Source organism: Lepus europaeus, chromosome 5 (assembly GCF_033115175.1).
Source record: "Lepus europaeus isolate LE1 chromosome 5, mLepTim1.pri, whole genome shotgun sequence".
NCBI lineage: Eukaryota > Metazoa > Chordata > Mammalia > Lagomorpha > Leporidae > Lepus > Lepus europaeus.
The window spans coordinates 117,786,706-117,807,890 of record NC_084831.1 but is presented as its reverse complement, the minus strand read 5'-3'; the positions used below and the strand labels follow the sequence as shown (position 1 = coordinate 117,807,890).

The following is a 21,185-nucleotide window of genomic DNA, read 5'->3' as shown; positions in this document are numbered from 1 at the left end:
TTCAGAGTTACATTAGCAGGGAGCCGGATGAGAAGCGGAGCAGTGGGGACTTGAACCTGCACTCCAATTTGAGATGCCAGCTTTGCAGGGGGCAGTTTAGCTTGCTGTGCCACAATACCAGCCCCTATACCAATATTATCTTTTAAAGATTTATTTTTATTTATTTGAAAGACAGAGTTACAGAGAGACAGAGACAGAGAGAGAGGTCTTCCATCTGCTGGTTCACTCCCAGATGGCTGCAACTGCTGGAGCTGTGCCGATCTGAAGCCAAGAGCCAGGAGCTTCTTTTGGGTCTCCTACATGGGTACAGGAGCCCAAGGATGTGGGCTATCTTCTGCTTTCCCAGGCCATAGCAGAGAGCTGGATCGGAAGAGGAGCAGCCGGGACTAGAACCAGTGCCCATATGGGATGCCGGAGCTTCAGCCCAGGGCTTTAACCTGTTGTACCACAGCGCCGGCCCCTATACCAATATTTTTTAAGCACCTATATCGAGATATTTATCAGCGGGTCAAGAGAGCATTAGTAACAACAACATTTGGCTCTGGCAAAGTTGAGAAACTGAGGAGTGTGTCAGTCAGCATTCGATGCTCCCAAATAGGCACAAAGAGAATAAATAACTTTTCAAATAAGCTGCTTACTGTCACTGAGAATTTTACCTTTGCTGCATAGCCTACTCACAAAGAATGCCGCTTGAGGCAAGGAAAGTACAAATAGGGCTCATCTGTTCTCCAACCTTAGTACCTGCAGCCAGAAGTCACAAGGATTTATAACTTGGGAAGAAGCAGTGACAAGATTCCTAAACATTCTAATTCTAAGGTAGTCAGTACACAAATATAACCTACTCAGGTAGATTTATTTCTGAATAAATGAGTCATATTTATCATTCAGCAATAAAATGATAATAAAGATTAAGACTTTAAAAAGTGTTTTTAAAATAAAATATGAGTATGATCAAGCTATTCAGAAAAAAAGATTCATTTGTTATCTGGTAACTACTCATCACCAAGAATAAAAACAAACTCATTTAGTTGCCTCCTAGAATTCAGAATTCCGGTCTAGAATTTCAAAACAGATTTCACATTAAAATTATTAAGGCTATGAGTCTGGCATTGTGGCACAGTTTATTAAGCCGTCATCTACAATACCAGCCTCCTATATGGGTGCCAGTTCAAGGGGTCCCAGCTGCTCTACTTTCGATCCAGCTCCAAGCTAATGTGCCTGGGAAAGCAGAAGATGGTTCAAGCACTTGGGCCTCTGCACCCTCGTGGGAGAGCAGGATGGATTTCCAATCTCCTAGCTTCAGCCTGGCCTAGGCCTGGCTGTTGCAGCCATTTGGGGAGTGAACCAGTAGATGGAGGTATATATATCTCTCTCAGAAGGTATCTCTCTGTAATTCTGCCTTTCAAATAAATCTTTAAAAAAAAAAAAGTTATTAAGGCTATGAATCAGTTCCAGGTTGCTAAGACATACCTAGTTCACACTGTTGTCCTGGCATAATTAACAAGGCCTTTTTCATTCTCAAAAGTCCTGTTTTAGGTAATAAAACTATATAGTCCTTCCAGTTTACTTTCATTTTATTTGAAAGAAAGAGAGACAGATAGATCTTCTATTCACTGTTTCACTCTTCAACTGCCCACAAAAGCCAAGTCTGGCCCTGGCAGAAGCCAAGAGCCACAAACTCCATCCCAGTCTCCCACATGGGTGGCAGGACCCAAGTACTTGGGCCATCACCTGCTGCCTCCCAGGGTGTGCATCAGCAGGAAGTTGGACTAATGGCAGAGAAGCCAGGACTCAAACCAGGCACTTCAATATGCAATGCAAGCATCCCATGCAGCAACTTAACCACTGTGCCAAATGCCCACTCCTCCTAGTTCCAATACATGTCGTCTCTGAGAATGCTGGTTGAGATGTGCATGGTCCCTCGGCACTGGTATTTACTAGCTTAGATAACTGAGGGCAGACTTATGGGGACTTGGAGGAATCGCTCCAAGTTCTCTTGGAAGGAGACAGGGTGTAGAAAGAGACTTCAAGCCAACTGGACTTAAGAAAAACCTAAGGCTTCCAGCCTCGCCTTCCTGCTAGTCCTTGTCTGGAACAGGTGCATTTTCTGTGCTTTCTTTGTTCCCTGAGTTTATTCCAAGATTGCAACTGTTTACTGATCTGCCAGGTTGTTCCCCAGACCCTGTGCTTCTTAAGAGCAAGGACTTCATTTTATGTAAGTTATAAGAATAATCTATTGCAATTACATTGTTTCATCTCATGAAAACCTAGATGTATCACTTAGTATGAAAAAAAAAATGTAAGCCCAATGGCTTTACTCACATGCTGAGGCTAAAGAATTACCAGTGAGGACTTAAAGAAACTTCTGACACTAAAACTCCAAAAATATGTTACAATACTGAATTACTTTGCTTTGACAGGGTTTTTTGCTTTTTCAATTTCTGTCTTTAAAAACTTGATCGGCATATGGCAAGCAAGTCTATGGTTCTATTCAAAAAAGGCACAAGGCTGGATGTGACAATGTGTTACTTCTTTACATTTTAACAATGGATGTTTAGAATTGAGAAAAAAAGGGGGGGCTAGCATTGTTGTATGCCGCCTGTTATGTTGGCAACCCATATGGGTTTTGGTTCATGTCCTGGCTGCTCTACTTCCAACCCAGTTCCCTGCTAATGGCCTGGGAAAAGCAGTGGAAGATGGCCCAAGTACTTGGATCCCTGCCACCCACGTGGGAGACCTGGTTGAAGCTCCTGGCTCTGGCCTGGCTCAGCCCCAGCCATTGTGGCTATCTGGGGAGTGTACCAGGGGATGGAAGATCTTTCTCTCTCTCTCTCTCTCTCTCGTACTCTCTCTGTAGGTCTTTCAAATAAATAAATAAATATTTTACAAAATACATATAATTAAAATAAAAAAAAAGACTTGGTAAAAGAAGCTGCTAAAGGCCAGGCCGGTTTCCCCATCCTAAGTCATTCACTCCTATGTACACCTTTTCTTAGGATCCCTCAGTTACTTACCAGCAAAACAACGACAATCATTTCCCAACACGAACCCTCCCTACCTTTGAGTCACTGCCTGCATAGCCAATGTAAAGGCAACCTCCAAATGCTTTTAAACTCACCACAGTAGAAGTTAATTAAACTGAATAAAATCTACTTGCTTTATCAACAACCTTGGTTTGCAAAGTCAGGTAAGTTACCAGAGAAAGAATCAACTTTTTGAAGTCCTACTTCACTAGGATCTCTGTATTACACAGTGTGATCAGAAGCATGATTCCTCATGTGATCTGGCAAGTTTGTTTTGAGGTCACAGCCTGCACCAGGAATCCCAACCTCCCATTTCCTACATATTCACTTTGTCCCAAGAGGTACTGTAATGAATGTGAATAGTGTGCATTAATCATTACTACTGGGAAAAAAAATCTTCATCTATGAAAGACAACCTTTAAAAATAAATAACAACAGATATACTTCTGAATGGATACAGCCCTTTGGCAACCAAATACCATCTTTTAATACAAATGAACGGTTTCTGTAGTGCACAGTCTATTTCAACATACTGGAAAGGGAGAAGGGCACAGCAGGATCTTTTCCAAATCAGCAATATAAAAGATAACTGGATAGGTCAGGAAAATCTAAAACAATCTACTAGCACATATCTCAATATAGACATTTCAGTGTCACATCTCCCTGGATTCAAAATACCAGACACAATAAAACTCACTGTTGTTTCCAAGCAAGGATAACAGGTTACCTATCCTATAAAAACAGGCCTAAAAAAAAAATATGAGTTTTTAATCCCATCAGACTCAAAATGACTGTAATCCTGGGTTAGATCAACTTTACAAAAGTGAAAAACTTTCCAAACTGATCAGCAAAAATACAAGAAAAAGTTTCCAAAACTTTCAGAAGTCTTCACATTTTCCAAGATCTTCAAATATTCATTTAACCAACCTCCCAGTTTTTAAAACAAAATAAAACTAGATACATACATAGATATAAAAGCACTGCGGCATGGGAGATGTAGGGGTGGGGGTGAAGATCACCTCTGAGTGAACCTCCCTGAACAGTTCTGGGAGGACAGTCGGCCTCTGCAAGCAGCTGGGAGAAGACCAAACAGGCAGCTGACTCTGCAGATCTCTCTGTATTTCTCCAAAGGGAAGCAAACTAACTACCTGTGTATCAAGCCCATAGGATATATCAATCTGTCATTCTAATCTTCTTCTTAGTCTAGCACAAGACCCTAAAAAATTTCAGAAAGCTTAAGCAGAAACAAATCATCTTTGAAAAGATGTTTTCATAACACAAGTTCATTGGAGGGAGTACATCTAAGGGTCCTCACTCAGCAACCCAAAGTCCTGGCAGCAGGTACATTTCCCAATCATTGTGAGAGCCTCACTTAGTCGGCAGGGGCCAGTAAGCAATCAACCAGAGACTATACACACACTACCTGACATCTGACTGTTATCACAAAATTTCATCCTGAAGGACTCGCCAGATTACTAACAGAAAGCAAAAACCACTTTATGACCACCATCAACAATTAGACTCATGTAAAGGATCTTCACATCAATTTTCATTGTAAAGGTACTCTTAGGTGTAAATTTTAATGCCACACTGTTTCCCATTTGTCTCTAGTCCCCTCAACTCCCAACAACATGCTCATGCCAAAGTAAAAAAATTAAAGGAAGTATCTTCAATTCAGAGGAACAGACTTGGAGAAAAGTTCAGTTCAAACAGAAGGTCACACAAGGCAGAGCATACGTGGGTCTGCAGCATACAAAGACAAAAATATTTTCAATTGCAATCACAACAGTATGTAGGTACGGTTATTTAAAACATCAGAGAAAGAGAAGCAGATATTTGAGAAGCTAGACTGGATTGTGAAGTAAAATATATACACAAATGAAAGGCAACCAGCTCCTCACCAGCTGTTCCCAGCTCTGGGTGTTAGAGCTTAGTTGTTCTTAGTTCTCTTCTTTTTATAGCACAAGGCAGTCCAAGAGGCTATATGCTCTGAAATGCTTCTAATAGTGGTTTTCCTCTTGGAAAAGTTACTCAACTTCTTCTTGTAAATAATTAAATAAAAACTAACTTCACAGGAAGTCCTGGATATTAATGCAGGTAGTCTTTTTTTTTTTAATTTGAAGGGCAGAGTGACAGAGAGGCAGAGGCAGAGGCAGAGAGAGAGGTCTTCCATCTGCTGGTTCACTCTCAATTGGACACAACAGTCAGAGCTGTGCCGATCCAAAGCCAGGAGCCAGGAGCTTCTTCCAGATCTCCTACACGGGTGCAGGGGCCCAAGGACTTGGGCCATCTTCTACTGCTTTCCCAGGCCATACCAGAGAGCTGGATCGGAAGTGGGGCAGCTGGGATTCGAACCGGTGCCCATATGGGATACCAGCACTGCAGGTGGCAGTTTTATCTGCTAAGTCATAGCACAGGCCCCAAAGTTTACTGTTTAAGATCTTAGAATACAGGCTGGCGCCGTGGCTTAACAGGCTAATCCTTCGCCTTGCGGCGCCGGCACACCGGCCGGATTCTGTCCCGGTTGCCCCTCTTCCAGGCCAGCTCTCTGCTATGGCCCGGGAAGGCAGTGGAGGATGGCCCAAGTCCTTGGGCCCTGCACCCGCATGAGAGACCAGGAGAAGCACCTGGCTCCTGGCTTCGGATCAGCGCGATGAGCCGGCCGCGGCGGCCATTGGAGGGTGAACCAACGGCAAAAGGAAGACATTTCTCTCTGTCTCTCTCTCTCACTATCCACTCTGCCTGTCAAAAAAAAAAAAAAAAAAAGAGAGAGAGAGAGAGAGAAGATCTTAGAATATAAATGGACTTGCGAGGCTGGCACTGTGGCATAGCAGGTAAAGCTGCGGCCTTCAGTGCTGGCATCCCATATGGGTACCAGTTCAAGTCCTGGCTACTCCACTTCTGATCCAGCTTTCTGCTATGGCCTGGGAAAGCAGTGGAAGATGGCCCAAGTTCTTGGGCCTGTGCACCCGAGTGGGAGACCCAGAAGAAGCTCCTGGCTCCTGGCTTCAGATCAGCATAGCCCCGGCCATTGTGGCCACGTGGGGAGTGAACCAGTAAATGGAAGACCTCTCTCTCTCTCTGCCTCTGCTTCTGCCTCCTTGTAACGCTGTCTTTCAAATAAATAAATCAATCTTTTAAAAAATAATAAAATTCAAACTTCTTAGCATTACTTTAAGATATTTTTTGATTTCATTTCAACATTCTTCTCCAGTCTCTAACACCACAACTGTCTACAGACAAGCATCAACTTTAGGCCCCTTGCTATCCTAAGAACTTTACCCATTTTTCCCCTTTGGTCATTTCCTCAGCCTTAAAATCCTTCCCCTTTCTCTGCTAATGGAATTATACTGTCCTTCAAGCACAGTTTAAATCCATTCCATGGGGCCGGGGTTGGGTTGGACACAGCGCAGCACTGTGGCATAGCTGGTTAAGCAGCCATCTGCAGTGCTGGCATCCCATGTGTGTGCTGGCTGCTCCATTTACAATCCAGCTCCCTGCTAATGTGCCTGGGAAAGCAGAGCAAGATGACCCAAGTCCTTGGGCCCCTGCACCCACATGTGAGACCTAGAAGAAACTCCTGGCTTCAGGAGGGTGAACTAGCGGATGGAAGATTCTCTCTCTCTCTCTCAGTCTCTCCTTGTCTTTCTGTAACTGCCTTTTAAATAAACAAATAAATCTTAAAAAAAAGACAAAAAACCTTCCATGGCCTCTCCTCCCGCTTTCCTCTAAATTCCCACTGTGGTTTTCGCTTATCTTCATTCCCTCATTTTGCTTTACACACAGTACACTGGACGCGCACCTGAGGGCAGGATGCAGGCACACTGCGACGCAGGCGAGCTTGGCAGCACTTTACATCCAGTCTGTGCTTCACTGTGGAGCCAACTGAGTACGAGGTAACAAAAGCCGGCCAGCAGCAAGAGAAGAGGCGCTCTGAATCAACATTCAGACAGTGGATCAGCATCTAACAAGTCGTGACAGCAACACATGGACCACCACCAGCACTCGAAAATCATAACAAACAAATCAAATACTCAACAGACTAAAAAATATATGTGAACAGTGCCAGTAAATACAGATTTTGTGAAACCTCATGGGATTTTTGCATACATGTTAGGCTGTAATATATAAAATGCACCTCTTACTGTCAGTTGAAATTAAAATTTGTAATTGCCTAAAGATTTTTTCCAAATATGGGACAGAACTGTACCACCCACATGTGTGTAATAATGTATGTGTGTACATAGCACCTATGTAACAGGCTCTTACTGGCCTGCCTGGGTATGCACAGAAAATACCTACATAGTTGTAGTTTAAAAAACTGAAAGAACCTAACTCGCTGTAACCCAAACCACACAATACCTTTGTCAGTAACGCCATCATCTAATGAATGAACTCGTGACAGATCCTGCTCACAAAGCACTCTGCAGTAATCATAAATTCTTAGTGTTTGCTTGTCAATTAAGTCTCTGCTCATCTACCAGATCCTAAGAATTATTCCCAATGAGATTTATCTTTAAAAATAATTGTCCTGGAGAGCATGGTAACAAGCTCTTACATGAAACAAACTGCTTAGCTATGGCTGGAAAGAGAAGTATTCTTCACCATAACAAGACCCAGACAAATGTTTATACTGCTACTGAGAGATCGCTTCCTGGTCACAGCAATCTGTGGAAGTGATTTCTGAGAGGAAAGTAATGTTACTTTCAAGCTTAGTTTCTATCTGTCCACAAGTGCCTATGAAATTATTAGTATTTTTGAAGTGACACTGTGACTGCCATGCTCTCTTCACTGCTAACCAACAGAATGAAGACACCAACAATACGGGCAAAGAATGCATGCGGTAATCTGGTCTCCCACCAGATTAAAGGCACAGGAAGACAGAGGGTAAACAAAAATAGAAGACTGTTAACATTTCACAACTGCAGAGGTTTTGAGAATTTAACCAAATTGTAAACATTCTAATGGGGTATGCCTTTGGCACAGCAGCTAAGATGCCTCTTGGGAGACCTGCATCCCATCCTAGTCTCTGGGCTTTTGTTCTGATTCTGCTTCCAATGCTAGCTTCCTGCTATGGCCCATGCTGCGAGGACTTGGGTCCCTGCCACCCACATGGGAGACCCAGATTATGTTCTAGGCTCCTGGTTTTGGCTTGTCCTTGTCTTGGCTGTTGCAGGCATTTGGGAAGTGAACTAGTAGATGGAAGGTCTCTGTCTCTGTTTCTCTGCATTTCAAATACAATGACAAATCTAAGAGAGCAGTAATTTTAAATGGCTAGTCATAGTCCAGAATAGTTCACTACTAACAGTCAAAAATAGCTGGGGGAAAAAAACACAAAGAAACAGAAAGTATACTAGATTTAAAATTAAAAGACCTGGGTTTAATTCCGGTTGCTACTCATTCATGCAATTCTGTTTCCTCTCTTATAAAACAGGATAATGCTCAGATTCATTCAGCAAGTATTTAGTTTTCAAAAAGACTTATTTTATTTATTTGAAAGGCAGAGTAGGAGAGAGAGAGGGAGAGATCTTCTATCTGCTGGTTCACTCCCCAGATGGTTGCAACAACTCGGTCTTGGCCAAGCTGAAGCCAAGAACTTCATCCTGGTTTCCCATGTGAATGACAGAGGCCCAAGTACTTGGGGCCATCTTCCTCTGCCTACCCAAGTGCATTGGCAGGCAGCTAGATCAGAAGCAGAGCTGCTAAGACTCAAACCTGCACTCAAATTGAATGCTCGCATCGCAGGTGGCAGCTTAACCCATTATGCCATAACACTGCTCCCCGCCGCACGCAAATATTTATTTAAGAATCCTTTCTACATGCCAGAAGACATTTGGGTAGGAATACAACAAATACATAGTATTTGATGTCGTTCCTGGCTTCAAGGAACTTACAACTTACTTCACAGGAGAACAAATGTAAAAATGCTACCAATTATAACACACTATACACACTGCAAAGCGATAAAATGATTATTACTACTATTAACTTGTTCTATCTCTCAACTGTCCATCTTTATTGTACAAACTTAGCAAGAGACAATAAATAAAGTGCATATGATCAGATAGGGTAATTAGTACTTAACTGATTTTTCACTTAGGCTGGAGTTCAGGAGCCTAACAAATCACTATTTGTTAGCATAGTCTTCGCTCAAGATTCTCAGTGTTCCCATGGAGACTGACTGAAGAATCCAAGGCATATCATCTGCAGTGTCACTCTAGGTATACGGCGAGGGATGTGAGGTGACTACCTACCACTGGCAAGAAGCAAAGACAAAAGGCTTCCAGGTCCAAACACACTGAATACTAACCCTTAAAAGGTAAGTCCCAGAGCTCACACTTCTGACAGGCACACCCACATGATTCTTCTGCACACTAAAGCTTGAGAACCACAGCCATAAAAAGTTCCTCTGATCAATAGCCATGATTTCAAACACTGTTACCAAAATCTCCATGCAGATCTGAGCCGAACAGAATCCAGTGACAGCTAAGAATGCAGTTCCTCAGAGGTACTTAGCAGTCACTGCTATGTGACTCGCACAGTCCGTAAGAACACGTCTTGTGGCACCAACCTCTTTTTATTTACTAATTTTCAAACTTTCACACAAGATGAAATTTAAAAACTGACTTTCAATACATAAATGGATAGAGATATAAGATTTATCTTATGGCTTAACTTTCACACGGGAATGTTAATGGGCTAATACATTATCTGGTAGCTACGGAGGACAAAAAGCACAGGGGCCAATGTAGTTTCCCACATCAGAGTCCTGGCTGCTCCCTTTCTGATTCAGCTTCCTGCTAATGCCTCTGGGAATGCAGCGGAAGATGGCCCAAGTGCTTGGGCCCCTGCTACCCATATGGAAGACCCGGCTGGAGTTCCTGGCTCCTGGCTTTGGCCTGGCCCAGACTTGCCTCTTGTGAACAACAGATGGAAAAATCCTGATTTCTGTCTCTCCCTCTCTGTTGCTCTGCCTTTCAAATAAATAAATCTTAAAAAAAAAAAAAAAAAAAGATGTATGTGTTGGGGGATGGTCAGCATTGTGGCATTAGCAAGATGAAGCTGTCACTTGCCACGCTGACATCCTATACTGGACCACTGGCTGGAGTCCCGGCTGCTCCACTTCCGATCCTGCTCGCTAATGCACTTGGGAAAGCAGCAGAAGATGGCCCAAGTGCTTGGGCCCCTGGCAACCACGTGGAAGACCCAGATGGAGTTCTAGGCTCCTTACTTCAGCCTGGCCCAGTGCTGACTGTTGTGACTTTTTGGGGAGTGAACCAGCAGACTGAAGATCTCTCTACTTCTCCCTCTCTCTCTGTCACTCTGCCTTTCAAATAAATAAAATAAATCTTAAAAAAAAGAAACAACATAAAAAAGGATGAAAGCATATACTCTCCAACAAGCACAAATATATCATGACTTTGAATGTTTGCAAGCCAACTTTAGGGGTCCATGAATAAAGACCACACTATCAAAATACCAAAGAAAAAATAACCAACAGACAAAGCTAATCACTCAAAATTATAGGCAGTCCTATATCCACAGTCACTGCACACTAAAACCCTCCTAAAGGCACTCTCAAGAAATCAATCAAAGGCCCCTGGAACTATTTTAACCTTAAGAAAATTAACCTGAAGTCAGTTCCTTCACGTACTGTATAATTAGTGCAAAGACATTTATTTTGGTTCTATCGGCTGAACACATACTTAGCTCATTAGCCCCCAGGTACATACACATAAAAGGGAAGACACTCAGTGTATGTTACACTGGGAAAAATTACAAGCTGGAGACCAACATTGCTGGTCCAGGAAACTATCCATCTGCAGTAAAATGTGGCGCCCACAGGGCTTGTTCCTACTGTAACACCAAGCCTCACAGCACCCTGTTTCCCAACCCAGCCAGAATCTAGTCAGTTCTGAAAGGGGAAAGGACAAACTGAACCATACTGGGCCCTTAGTTTAACAATTGTTCCAAGTTTCAATGAGCACAGAGCCTTGATAAGCAGACTTATCAAGACAAACACAAACTGATGCTCTCACTTGAGGTCAACCTTGTATCCCATTAAATCTCAAAGTTATTCTTTCACACAAAGTTACTCTATTCTTGCACAAAATTGCAGTCTAAGAAAATTGGAATCACACAATTTGTAAGGGAAGAGTCTAAAACAGGAAAAGTCTTAAACAGTAACTATCAAGGTCCAGATATCCTCCTGTGACTTAACCAAACGGCACCTACACAAGGACAACTGGCCTGCCCCTAACGCTGACCCCACTGGCCACTTCATCAACATGCAAAGCCTTCCCAGAGTAGGGAGGTGAACTTAAAGAAGCTAAGTTGGAGATGGAAGAAAAGCTTTAAAGAATGTTCATTACCTAAAGAATACTTTAGGAAAATTAGCATCAAGATTCAACAAGTAGCAGGCAGAGATACCCCTCAAGAATCACATCTATCTGTATTTCCTCCTGTCACTGGAAAACCTATGGAGAAGATGCAGACTTCGGAAGACAGGAAAGAGAAAGAAAGAAACCTTATTGAGGTTTAGAAGTCGTAAAGAGTTTACCAACCAGCTCAGCTTTGTGTTGCAACTGTCACTACTACATTATAGTATCAGAGAAGTTTCAAAGAATTTGGAATCAAAATACCTTTAGTTGGAAGGGTGAGAAATCAATGCCAGAAAGATTTCGGATCATCACTACCTCTTAGGGAGGTCTTTTAGGCTAGGACAGTTTTTTTCCCCAGCCCACTAAAAGACATAAAACTCTCCACTCACCACTGAGGATGTGCTAAAAAGCAGTCTTTTCTTTAGAAGGAAAAGACTCCCTGGGTCCCAGCAGGAAGCTGGACCTGAGGCAAGTCCTTGGATCTGTCCTGGGAGACTATCTGAGGACTCCCTTGCAGCACCCGGCTTCCATCTGGGCGCCGTGGCAGAAGCTACACCAAAGGCAAGAAGCCACCAACTCTGTGTGCTGCATGTATACATCCACAGATCACACAAGCTGCATCCTCCTGCAGAAGTATTTCTGTTAGTTCCTTAAGGGCTTTCAAGAGTAAATTCTTTAGATCTGGATGATAACTTTCTAATTTTTAAATACTTTAGTCGTAAATTTAAAAATTAAATGGCTGGTTCCAAAGTTAACTTCGAAAGAGGAAGGAAAATGACAGTTTGAAGAGTTTCTATCAGAAGGACACATGAGCCACAGACTGAGCGATCTACAAAGAAAATAATTTGATGCCCAGGTACAAGAAATCAAAAGGTCACTATTGCATTCTAAATCTGAATACCTTGTCTCCCCCCCATCACCACCAAATTAAGAACATATTGCCAGAGAATGCTAGTAAACAGTATGTGGGACATGAATGAAAAAAAAAAAAGCATCTTTTTACAGGACAGTTGCTTCCATGGGCTCCTCTTTCTTTCTTGAGGTGGAGTTACAATAGAGTAAGAATGTCAAGGAGAAGGGCAAGGGCACCAGATGAGCAGACTTGCAGACTAAAAGCCAGACTTGCAAGATATTATCTGCCTGCAAACTTTGGGCAAACCTACTCTTTCACGAGAGGAAAGCCTACAGTTGCGGATCAGACAGAAAAAATGAGAAAGACTTCATGTGGGCAAATCCACGCATGAAGGGAAGGGGCAAAAGTGAGAAAAATACAAAAAAGATTCGATAAGAAACACGGACTTGAAGACAGCTGAGGAGAACGAAGACAATGAGAGCATAAACTACCCACAAGCCAACCAGCGATCACTATATGAATTTTAATACAAAGTACAAAAAATGCAAATGCAACGCAGAGATTAGGGTCGTGGAGGAGGTGTGCACAGAAATCGTAAGACAAGGCAACATCCTGCGAGAGCTCCAAGTGATGCAGCGGGGAAGTAAGGATGAAGGCAGGAGTTGGGGGGGGGGGGGGGACTGCAGCAGGAGAAGAGGGTGGGTTGCAGCAGCAGCAGGGGCCTTAGAAAGAGAAGGAAGGGAAAGCAACCCAGAGAGAACAGGATAGTCAAGTGCGATTTCACAAGAGGACAGAGTAGGAGAGGAAATGGAGAAGGGGATATTCGAAAAAAGCGGAAAGGTCAAAGGCCAAAAGGGGGTTGCAGTTTGGGGCAAGCAGGAGCTAAGCCTGAGTGAAGGCAGCAGGAGTGTGGTGCAGGAGTGAAAGCAGGGCGCCAGAGCCAGCATGCTCGCAGAGGGATGTGCTCATGGAGACACTCGACTCAAAATCAGGGTGAGGACCCGCAGCACCGAGCTGAGAAACTAATGTCCACCTCCGCCCTCCCCCGAACGCATGCAAGGTCTACACTCCTGGGGGCTCAGGAGAGGGACACGAGGTGGGATGGAAAAATACAGGGGAGCTTAACCATAGGCAGGGGGTGAGAGAGGCACGAAAAAGGAGTGGCATGGGAGAGACGCTGTTTCCGGAGTTCGAGTAGGAGCAGACCGGAGGTCCTGCTGGCTTGGGCGAGGACGGAAGGGACAGTCCATAGGGGCTGAGGGCAGTGGTGGTGACCAACAAACTATGATGCTGAAGGGGAACTTGGGGAGGACACGGTACCAGGTTCGTTAGGAGGACGACGAGAGAATGAGGAGCAGCGAGCAGCGTGCCAAGGGGGAAGGGGTGGAGGGTGGGGGGCAGAAGAAAGCCAAAGCGAAGTGGGCAGGGGCAAAGGCACTGGGGGGGGTGGGGTGCCACGGCAGAAAACCGGAGCCCACGGGGAGGGGAGTGGGAGTCACAGAAACCCGCGGGCTCAGGAGGGGTCAACCCACCAGGAGGTGCCAGGCAGCGGAGGCCAGGAGGGGGCGAGGGTCCCGAGGGCTGGCTCGGGGGTTGGGGGAGGTGCGGCCTCAGGGTGACAGGGGCAGAGGGGAGACGCAGGGACAGGCGGAGGGGGACGGGGAGGGTGGAGCGGCGCGCGACCCCGATACTCACACCTCCAGGATGCGGTCCCCCTTGCGCACCCCGGCCCGATCGGCCGCCCCCCCGGGCAGCACGGCGCTCACATGCTGCAGCGGCGCGTACAGCTCGCCGTTGATGCTCCGCAGTTGCCCGCCCTCGCTCACTTGGCCCCGCACGTTGAAGCCGTAGCCGGACTCGGACTTGACGATGCGCACGACCCGCGGGCCGCCGCCTCCCCCGCCGCCGTTCCCGGTGCAGTGGAGCCCAGAACCCCCACCGCCGCCGCCACCTCCGTTCCTGTGAGGGGCTGAGGGGTGAATCCCTTCCCCGTCCTCGTCCGCCATCTTGCGAGCCAGCGAGCCGTACCCCCGCCCCCCTACGCCTCCACTCCCTCCCGGCGCGCGCTCGCCCTTCTCAGCAACCGCGCGACCCCCGACGCGCGCGCCCGCTCCGCAAGCCGCGGGACCGAGTCGGCCACGGAGCCGCTGGCTGGGGGAAAAGGGGAGGCGAGGGGCGGGGGCAAGCGGAGGATTGGGCACCGCGAGGCCTCCTGGGAAATGTAGTTTTGGGTTGGTGGGGGGCGGGGCGGAGGCTGGGTCCGGGCCTGAGCGGAGGTTGTATGACGCATCCAGGGGCACAGCCTGCTGGGAGTTGTAGTTTACTTCGGAAGTATATTTTAGCATTTCATCTGTTGGTTGGAGAGCAGCTAAACCAGTACAGAGTGTGGCGAAATGATTCAGCTGATGCCGAGGGGCAAGCTTATTTCATCCCTTTCATCTCGTAAATTAGTGTTTGTGATTCGACGCAGTCTTAAATTACATCAAATCATTTGCTCAGGAACTCCTGTGTTCCCATACATAACTTTATTGGATGGCCCCAACAACCTTGAGAAACAACTCGACCATGAATCAGTTTCCCTGTTTCACATAATAGGAAACTGAGCCTCAGAGTGCCTGAAGTCATCCAGCTATTAAGTAACAGGAACTAAGGCCCAGTTATTTTTGCGCAACTTTCTTTTCGTGTATTGCAAACACAGAAAAACTATGCCCCAGCTACATGAAAAGCATATGGGAGAGAAGACTACAATCTCAGTGATTTGGAACTGGGTGTGAGGATGGGGAGTAATAATTTCAATTGAGCAATAATTTTTTAAAACAGATTTATTTATTTATTTTAAAGTCAGTTACAGAGAGAGAACAAATAGAGAAATCGTCCATCTGCTGGCTCACTCCCAAAATGACCATAACGACCAGGGCTGGGCCAGGCCAAAGCCAGAAGCCAGGAGCTTCTTCTGGGTCTCCCATATGGGTGCAGGGCCATCTTCTACTTTCCCAGGAACATTAGCAGAGAGTTGGATAGGAAGTGGAGCAGCTGGGACTCAAACCACTGCTCATATGGGATGCCAGTGTTACAAGTGGCTTAACTTGCCGCACCACAGCACCAGCCCCTGAGCAATAATTTTGAGGTTACCCCCAACCGCACAATGCAGTTCTTTGCAAATGAGAGCAATCGATTTTTTTTTTTTTTTTTGGCCACCTACCAGAACACAAACTTTGCATATTGTGTAGTGACTAGTAAAGACAAGGTAGATCAAGGGCAAAATTAACAAAAATAGCTTCCTTAAGCAATTACTACTCAAGTAGTAATTTTACCCTACCAATAGAGTAATAAATCTGTCACAGTTTCATGGATGCTATAGAAAATACAAGATTCTTGGGTCGGAAATAAGGGGCTGTTATGACACAGGAAGCAAGATGAGCTTCAGCACGTCTGTGTCAGTTCCCCTCACTCCCACCAAGTCCCACAGAGATGAAACAAAGGACTCAGGTGAATACTGTGCACTTGAATTTTTCTTACCCCGAGAAACACTGAGCATGAGGAAGCTGCAACTTTACAAGCAGCAGGAAGCAGATCTACTCTTGGTCCTGGAGAGAGACATTACTGCATCCCTCAAAGTTGGTTGCTGAAAAATGACCCTGGTTAAAAAAAAAAAAAAAAAAAAAAACCTTTCAGGGGGACCAGTGCTGTGACATAGTGGGTTGAGCTGCCTCCTTCAGTGTTGGCACCCCATATGAGTGCCCATTTGGGTCCCCACTGCTCCACTTCCAATTCAGCTCCCTGCTGGAGTGCCTGGGAAAGCACTGGAAGGGGGCCCAAGTGCTTGGGCCCCTGTACCCATGCGGAAGACCCGGAAGAAGCTTCTGGTTCTGATTTCCGTCAGGCCCAGCTCTGGCTATTGCGGCCATTTGGGGAGTGAGTCAGTGTATGGAAGATGTCTCTCTGTGTCTCTCTCTCCAATTCTCTGTGGCTCTGCCTTCCACATACAATAAAGCAAAATCTTTTTTAAAAGTTCATGGAAAATGGAATTAAGAGAAGGAAAAAGAAAGCATTCAGGACCTTGCATTCTTGGCACACTCAGGAAGATGGGCAGAAGCATGAAGGACCCACAAAGGACTAGCTCTCCCAACGTCACCATGTGCCTACCACTTCTAAGCACTTTATATCCATAATCTCATTCAATCTTCACAGCCTCAAAATGTCTCCTCACTTATAAATGAATAGAGAGGTGGCACAGCTAATAAACAGTGAATGCAGGCCAGGCAGAGGACTTACAAAAGCAGCAAGCAGTCCCCTGAAAGGGACTCCACGAGGGTTTCCAGGAATTTCTCAGGGAGGAAGGGACCTAGTAAGAGAATTGAGATCTCACAAAATATGGGATGATAATTCAAAGTCATTATAATTAGAACAGTAAAATGAGTGTGACCTTATTTTCCAATGAAGCTAATGAAGGAGGACCTTGATTAGTTAAGCAAATATGGAAAGGAATAAAGTAGGAATACAAATTCTGCTCCAAAATAGCAGTGGCATTGGGTTGCATCATTTGGTTTGAACTGAGCTCTGAGTGGGAAGGGACTTAGCTACTACAGCACAGCATCAGAGAGGGGAAAAAGAATCCCTGCTAAAAGAGCTTTTTCATTTGTCTGATCAAATACTCTGAAGATGTATTCTGTTCTGGCCTCTGTCACAGTGGCTAAGGATGCAGAGATAGGTATTACCCTGTGGATGGGTAGCAGGACATACACAGTCTAACTTACAGAACTTCGTTGCATTGTTACACTTGGACATGTGTGAAATGCCATTTTTGTAAAGTGAAAGCTATTGCCATATTGTTTGTTTTCACAAAAGATTAGAACAACCTCATGGGAGCCAGCATTGTGGCACAGAGATTAAACCGTTGCTTGTAAAGCTGGTATCCCTTATCAGAGTGCCAATCGTCAGTCTTGGCTGCTCCACTTCTGATCCAGCTCCCTGCTAATGCACCTGGGAAAGCAGTAGAGGATGGCCCAAGTTCTCAGGCCCCTGCACCCATCTGGGAGACACAGATGGAGCTCCTGGAGTCAGCCTGGCCCAGACCTGGCAGTTGCGGCCATCTGGGGAGTGAAGAAGTGGAGGGAAGAGCTCTCCTTCTCTGCCTCTCTCTCTTGCCTTCTCTGCTGCTCAACGTAGGGGCTAGTATTGTGGCGTAGTTGGTTGAACCGCCTGAGATGCCACCATCCCATAGGAGCGCTGGTTCAAATCCCAGCTGCTCCACTTCCAATCCAATTTCCTGCTGATGTGCCTGGGAAAGCAGCAGAAGATGGCCTTAATACTTGGGCACCTGTGGGAGACCCAAATGAAGCCCCTGGCTCCTAGCTTTGGCCTGGTGCAGCCCTGGCTGTTGCAGCCATTTGGGGAATGAACCAGTGGATGGAAGGTCTCTCTCTCTCTCTCTCTCTCTCCTACTCTGTACACATTTCAAATAAGTAAATCTTTGGCAGGCGCCATGGCTCATTTGGCTAATCCTCTGACTGCGGCGCTGGTACCCCGGGTTCTAGACCTGTTTGGGGCACCTGGAACTAGTCCCAGTTGCTCCTCTTCCAGTCCGGCTTTCTGCTGTGGCCCAGGAGGGCAGTGGAGGATGGCCCAAGTGCTTGGGTCCCTGTACCCGCATGGGAAACCAGGAGGAAGCACCCGGCTCCTGGCTTCGGATCAGCGCAGCTCCAGCCGTAGCGGCCATTAGGGGAGTGAACCAATGGAAGGAAGGCCTTTCTCTCTGTCTCTCACTGTCTATAACTCTACCTGTTAAACAAAAATTTAAAAAAAGTAAATCTTTAAATAATAATAATGAAATAAATAAAAACAATATAATGTTCATAGGTCAAATCATGACGCATCCACATGGAAAATGACTTCACTGTCAACAAAGAATGAAGAAGCTCTTCATGCACTGACAAGGAATGATCTCTTGGATACTGTAGATGGTTAGGCGAAAAGATGCCTCACAGTCTATAGAACATGATATTGTGTGTACAGAAAAGGAACCATATGTGCCTTTATATCCCCAGACGTATTCACAAGAAATTGACAACATTGAGTGCTGCTGAGAAGTGAGACTGGACGGCTGGAGTGGGAACCAAGCAGGAGGTAGGGACTTTTCATTTAATGTTCTTTTGTAACTTTGGAATTTTCAGTTAGATGAGTGTATTGCCCATTCAAAAAATAAATTAAATATTCAGAAGGGATAATATTGGAAGGAAGACCATATTGGATCACACTGGAAGATCTGGGAAGGTTTCAGATACTGAGTATTGTGCCCAAGAGTTTGAATTTTGTTCCTATTTAGGGGCCTCTGAATGCTTTTAAACAGAGCAGCAAGATTTTCAAGTTAGAGCTTCAGAAAGCTGACTCTGCAGGAAATGTGGAGAATGAACTGAGAGAGATCAGTTAAGAAGCCATTGCAGGGGCCAGCACTGTGGCATAGCAGGTAAAGTCGCTGTCTGCAGGGCCAGCATGCCATATAGACGCCGGTTCAAGTCTCGACAGCTCCACTTCTGATCCAGCTCTCTGCTATGGCCTGGAAAAGCAGTACAAGATGGCCCAAGACCTTGGGCCCCTGCACCCATGTGGGAGACCTGGAAGAAGATCCTGGCTCCTGGCTTTGGATTGGTGCAGTTCCAGCCATTGCAGCCAGTTGGGAAGTGAACCAGTAGATGGAAGACCTCTCTCATTCTCTCTGCCCCTCCTCTCTCTCTGTGTAACTCTGACTTTCAAATAAATAAAATAAATCTTTAAAAAAAAAAAAAAGAAGAAGCCACTGCAGTGATTGAAGTAAAGTAGTGAGATTTGAACTAGGGCAGTAACGGAGGGGATTCAAGGTGGGGAATGCATGGAGTGAAAGCCTTGGTGGCCCCCAGGATCACAGATGTGAGTGTGCAGGAGGAAGAAATGACAGAAGGTTCCCCAAGACAAAGCATGAAAAGGAAGAGGCAGAGATTTGTGGGGAAGGTGAGTCTAGTTTGGGGCCTGTTGGATTTGAGAGGCCAATGGGAAATCCAAGAGGAATTGTCCAGTAATTGGCTGGATGTATGAGCCTGGCACTGGGGAGTGCGGTCTGGGCCAGAGATTTGGGAGCTATCAGCTCTGGGTGATTCAGGAAAACACAGGGCACTGGGAACCAGCCGCCGAAGGTGGAAAGTGCCAAGATGCCAAAGAAGAAAGAGGCAGACAGATCAATTGATTGGGAAGACTTACAGACAGCAGTGTAGTCGCAGGCAGCCACAAAACAATGGATCCCTGTACCACGAGGTCGGAGAAAAGGGATTTTTATAAACAAAGGAGCCCCTGTCCCCCACCAAGAAGGCACCCAAAGAACCTAAGGGTGGGGCCAGCGCTGTGGCATAACAGGTAAAGTTGCCTCCTGCAGTACCGGCATCCCATATGGGTGCCTGTTGGAGTCCTGGCAGCTCCACTTCCAATCCAGCTCTCTGCTATGGCCTGGTGAAGCAGTAGAAGATGGCCCAAGTCCTTGGGCCCCTGCACTCACGTGGGAGACCCGGAAGAAGCTCCTGGCTCCTGGCTTCAAATTGGCACAGCTTCTGCCACTGTGGCCAACTGGGGAGTGAACCAGTGGATGGAAGACCTCTCTCTCTATCTCTCTCTCTCAGCCTCTCCTCTCTCTGTGTAACTCTGACATTCAAATAAATAAATAATTAAAAAAAAAAAAAAAGAACCTAAGAGTACCTGGACTTTCTCAGGAATATAACATTCCAGGTGATGATGGAAAGGGGCGTTGCAGGGTCAGGCCCAGCAAGACAAGACCAGCAGGTTATTTTAACAACTTATTTACCCTTGGGATCCCAGCTTGGGATGATCATCAGGGTCACCTCAAGGGCAAATGGCAACTGCATCCAAAGAGGCTGCAGGCAGGACAGGAAGCTGGACCCCTCCAGGGGTGGGTGAGAGTCCGTGGCCTCTTCTCTTAGGTCCCAGACGAAGCAGATGCATCCTGGGAAAGGGGGTGTTTTGATTGACACATAGGAGGATAAAATTACATGTAGGGGCTTGCAACTTTCAGCTCAGCAGGCCTAGGCTGACTACCTGCCTATGGCTCCCACAGCATTAGGAAACCAGGCTAAGACAACCAGCAGGCCCCAAACAAAGGGCTAGGTAAAGGCAGAACTGAACCTTGAACCCAAACTGACAGTAAGGCTGCTCTCTCTCCACTCTCCAGCTTCTGTTCAGTTGAAGAAGGTCAAGTTCCTCCCACCCTTTGTGATCTGCAGAGTCACCCGGTTTCCATGACCTGTTTTTGTTTTTTCTAAAGATTTATTTATTTATTTGAAAGGCAGTTACAGAGAAAGAGAGAGAGAGAGATGGAAAGAGAGGTCTTCCATTCTCTGGTTCACTCCCCAAAAGGGCTCAATGACCAGGGCTGGGGCCAGGCTGAAGGCAGGAGCCAGGAGCTTCTCCTGGGTCTCGCACATGGCTGCAGATGCCCAAGTGCTTGGGCCATCCTCCTCTGCTCTCCCAGGTGCATCAGCAGGGAGCTGGATCAGAAGGAAGCAGCCAAAACTCGAACCAGCACCCTTATGGTTTGCCGGTGCTGCAGGTACCAGCTTTACCCACTATGCCACAGCACTGGTCCCAGGTTTCCATGACTTTTTACGTAGGAATTACTTCGGTGAGACTCCCACCTCTGCACTTTGGCTCATGAAGTCCTTTGATCCAAGACTGCCTTTTTCCTTTCCCTCGCTGGTGTTCAAATTCTACTAATCCTCTAAGCCCAGGCTGAAGTCCCTTCAGAAAGGCTCTCCCAAGGACTGACAACTCTCTTCTTCTTCTTCTTTTTTATTTGACAGTAGAGTTAGGCAGTGAGAGAGAGAGACAGAGAGAAAGGTCTTCCTTTTCCGTTGGTTCACTCCCCAAATGGCCGCTGTGGCCGGCGGG

General features: G+C 45.9%; 1 protein-coding gene across 1 annotated transcript in view; it reads right to left on the bottom strand.

Annotated features, from left to right (window-relative positions):
* Window positions 1-14,293, bottom strand: part of SNX27 (sorting nexin 27) — an 85,310-nt gene extending 71,017 nt beyond the window's left edge. Inside the window, exon 1 of the mRNA XM_062192264.1 lies at window positions 13,953-14,293. Within this exon, the coding sequence (XP_062048248.1) occupies window positions 13,953-14,263 (311 nt within the window). The 5' untranslated portion in view covers window positions 14,264-14,293. The remainder of the gene's footprint in view (window positions 1-13,952) is intronic.
* Between the last annotated feature and the right edge of the window lie 6,892 nt (window positions 14,294-21,185).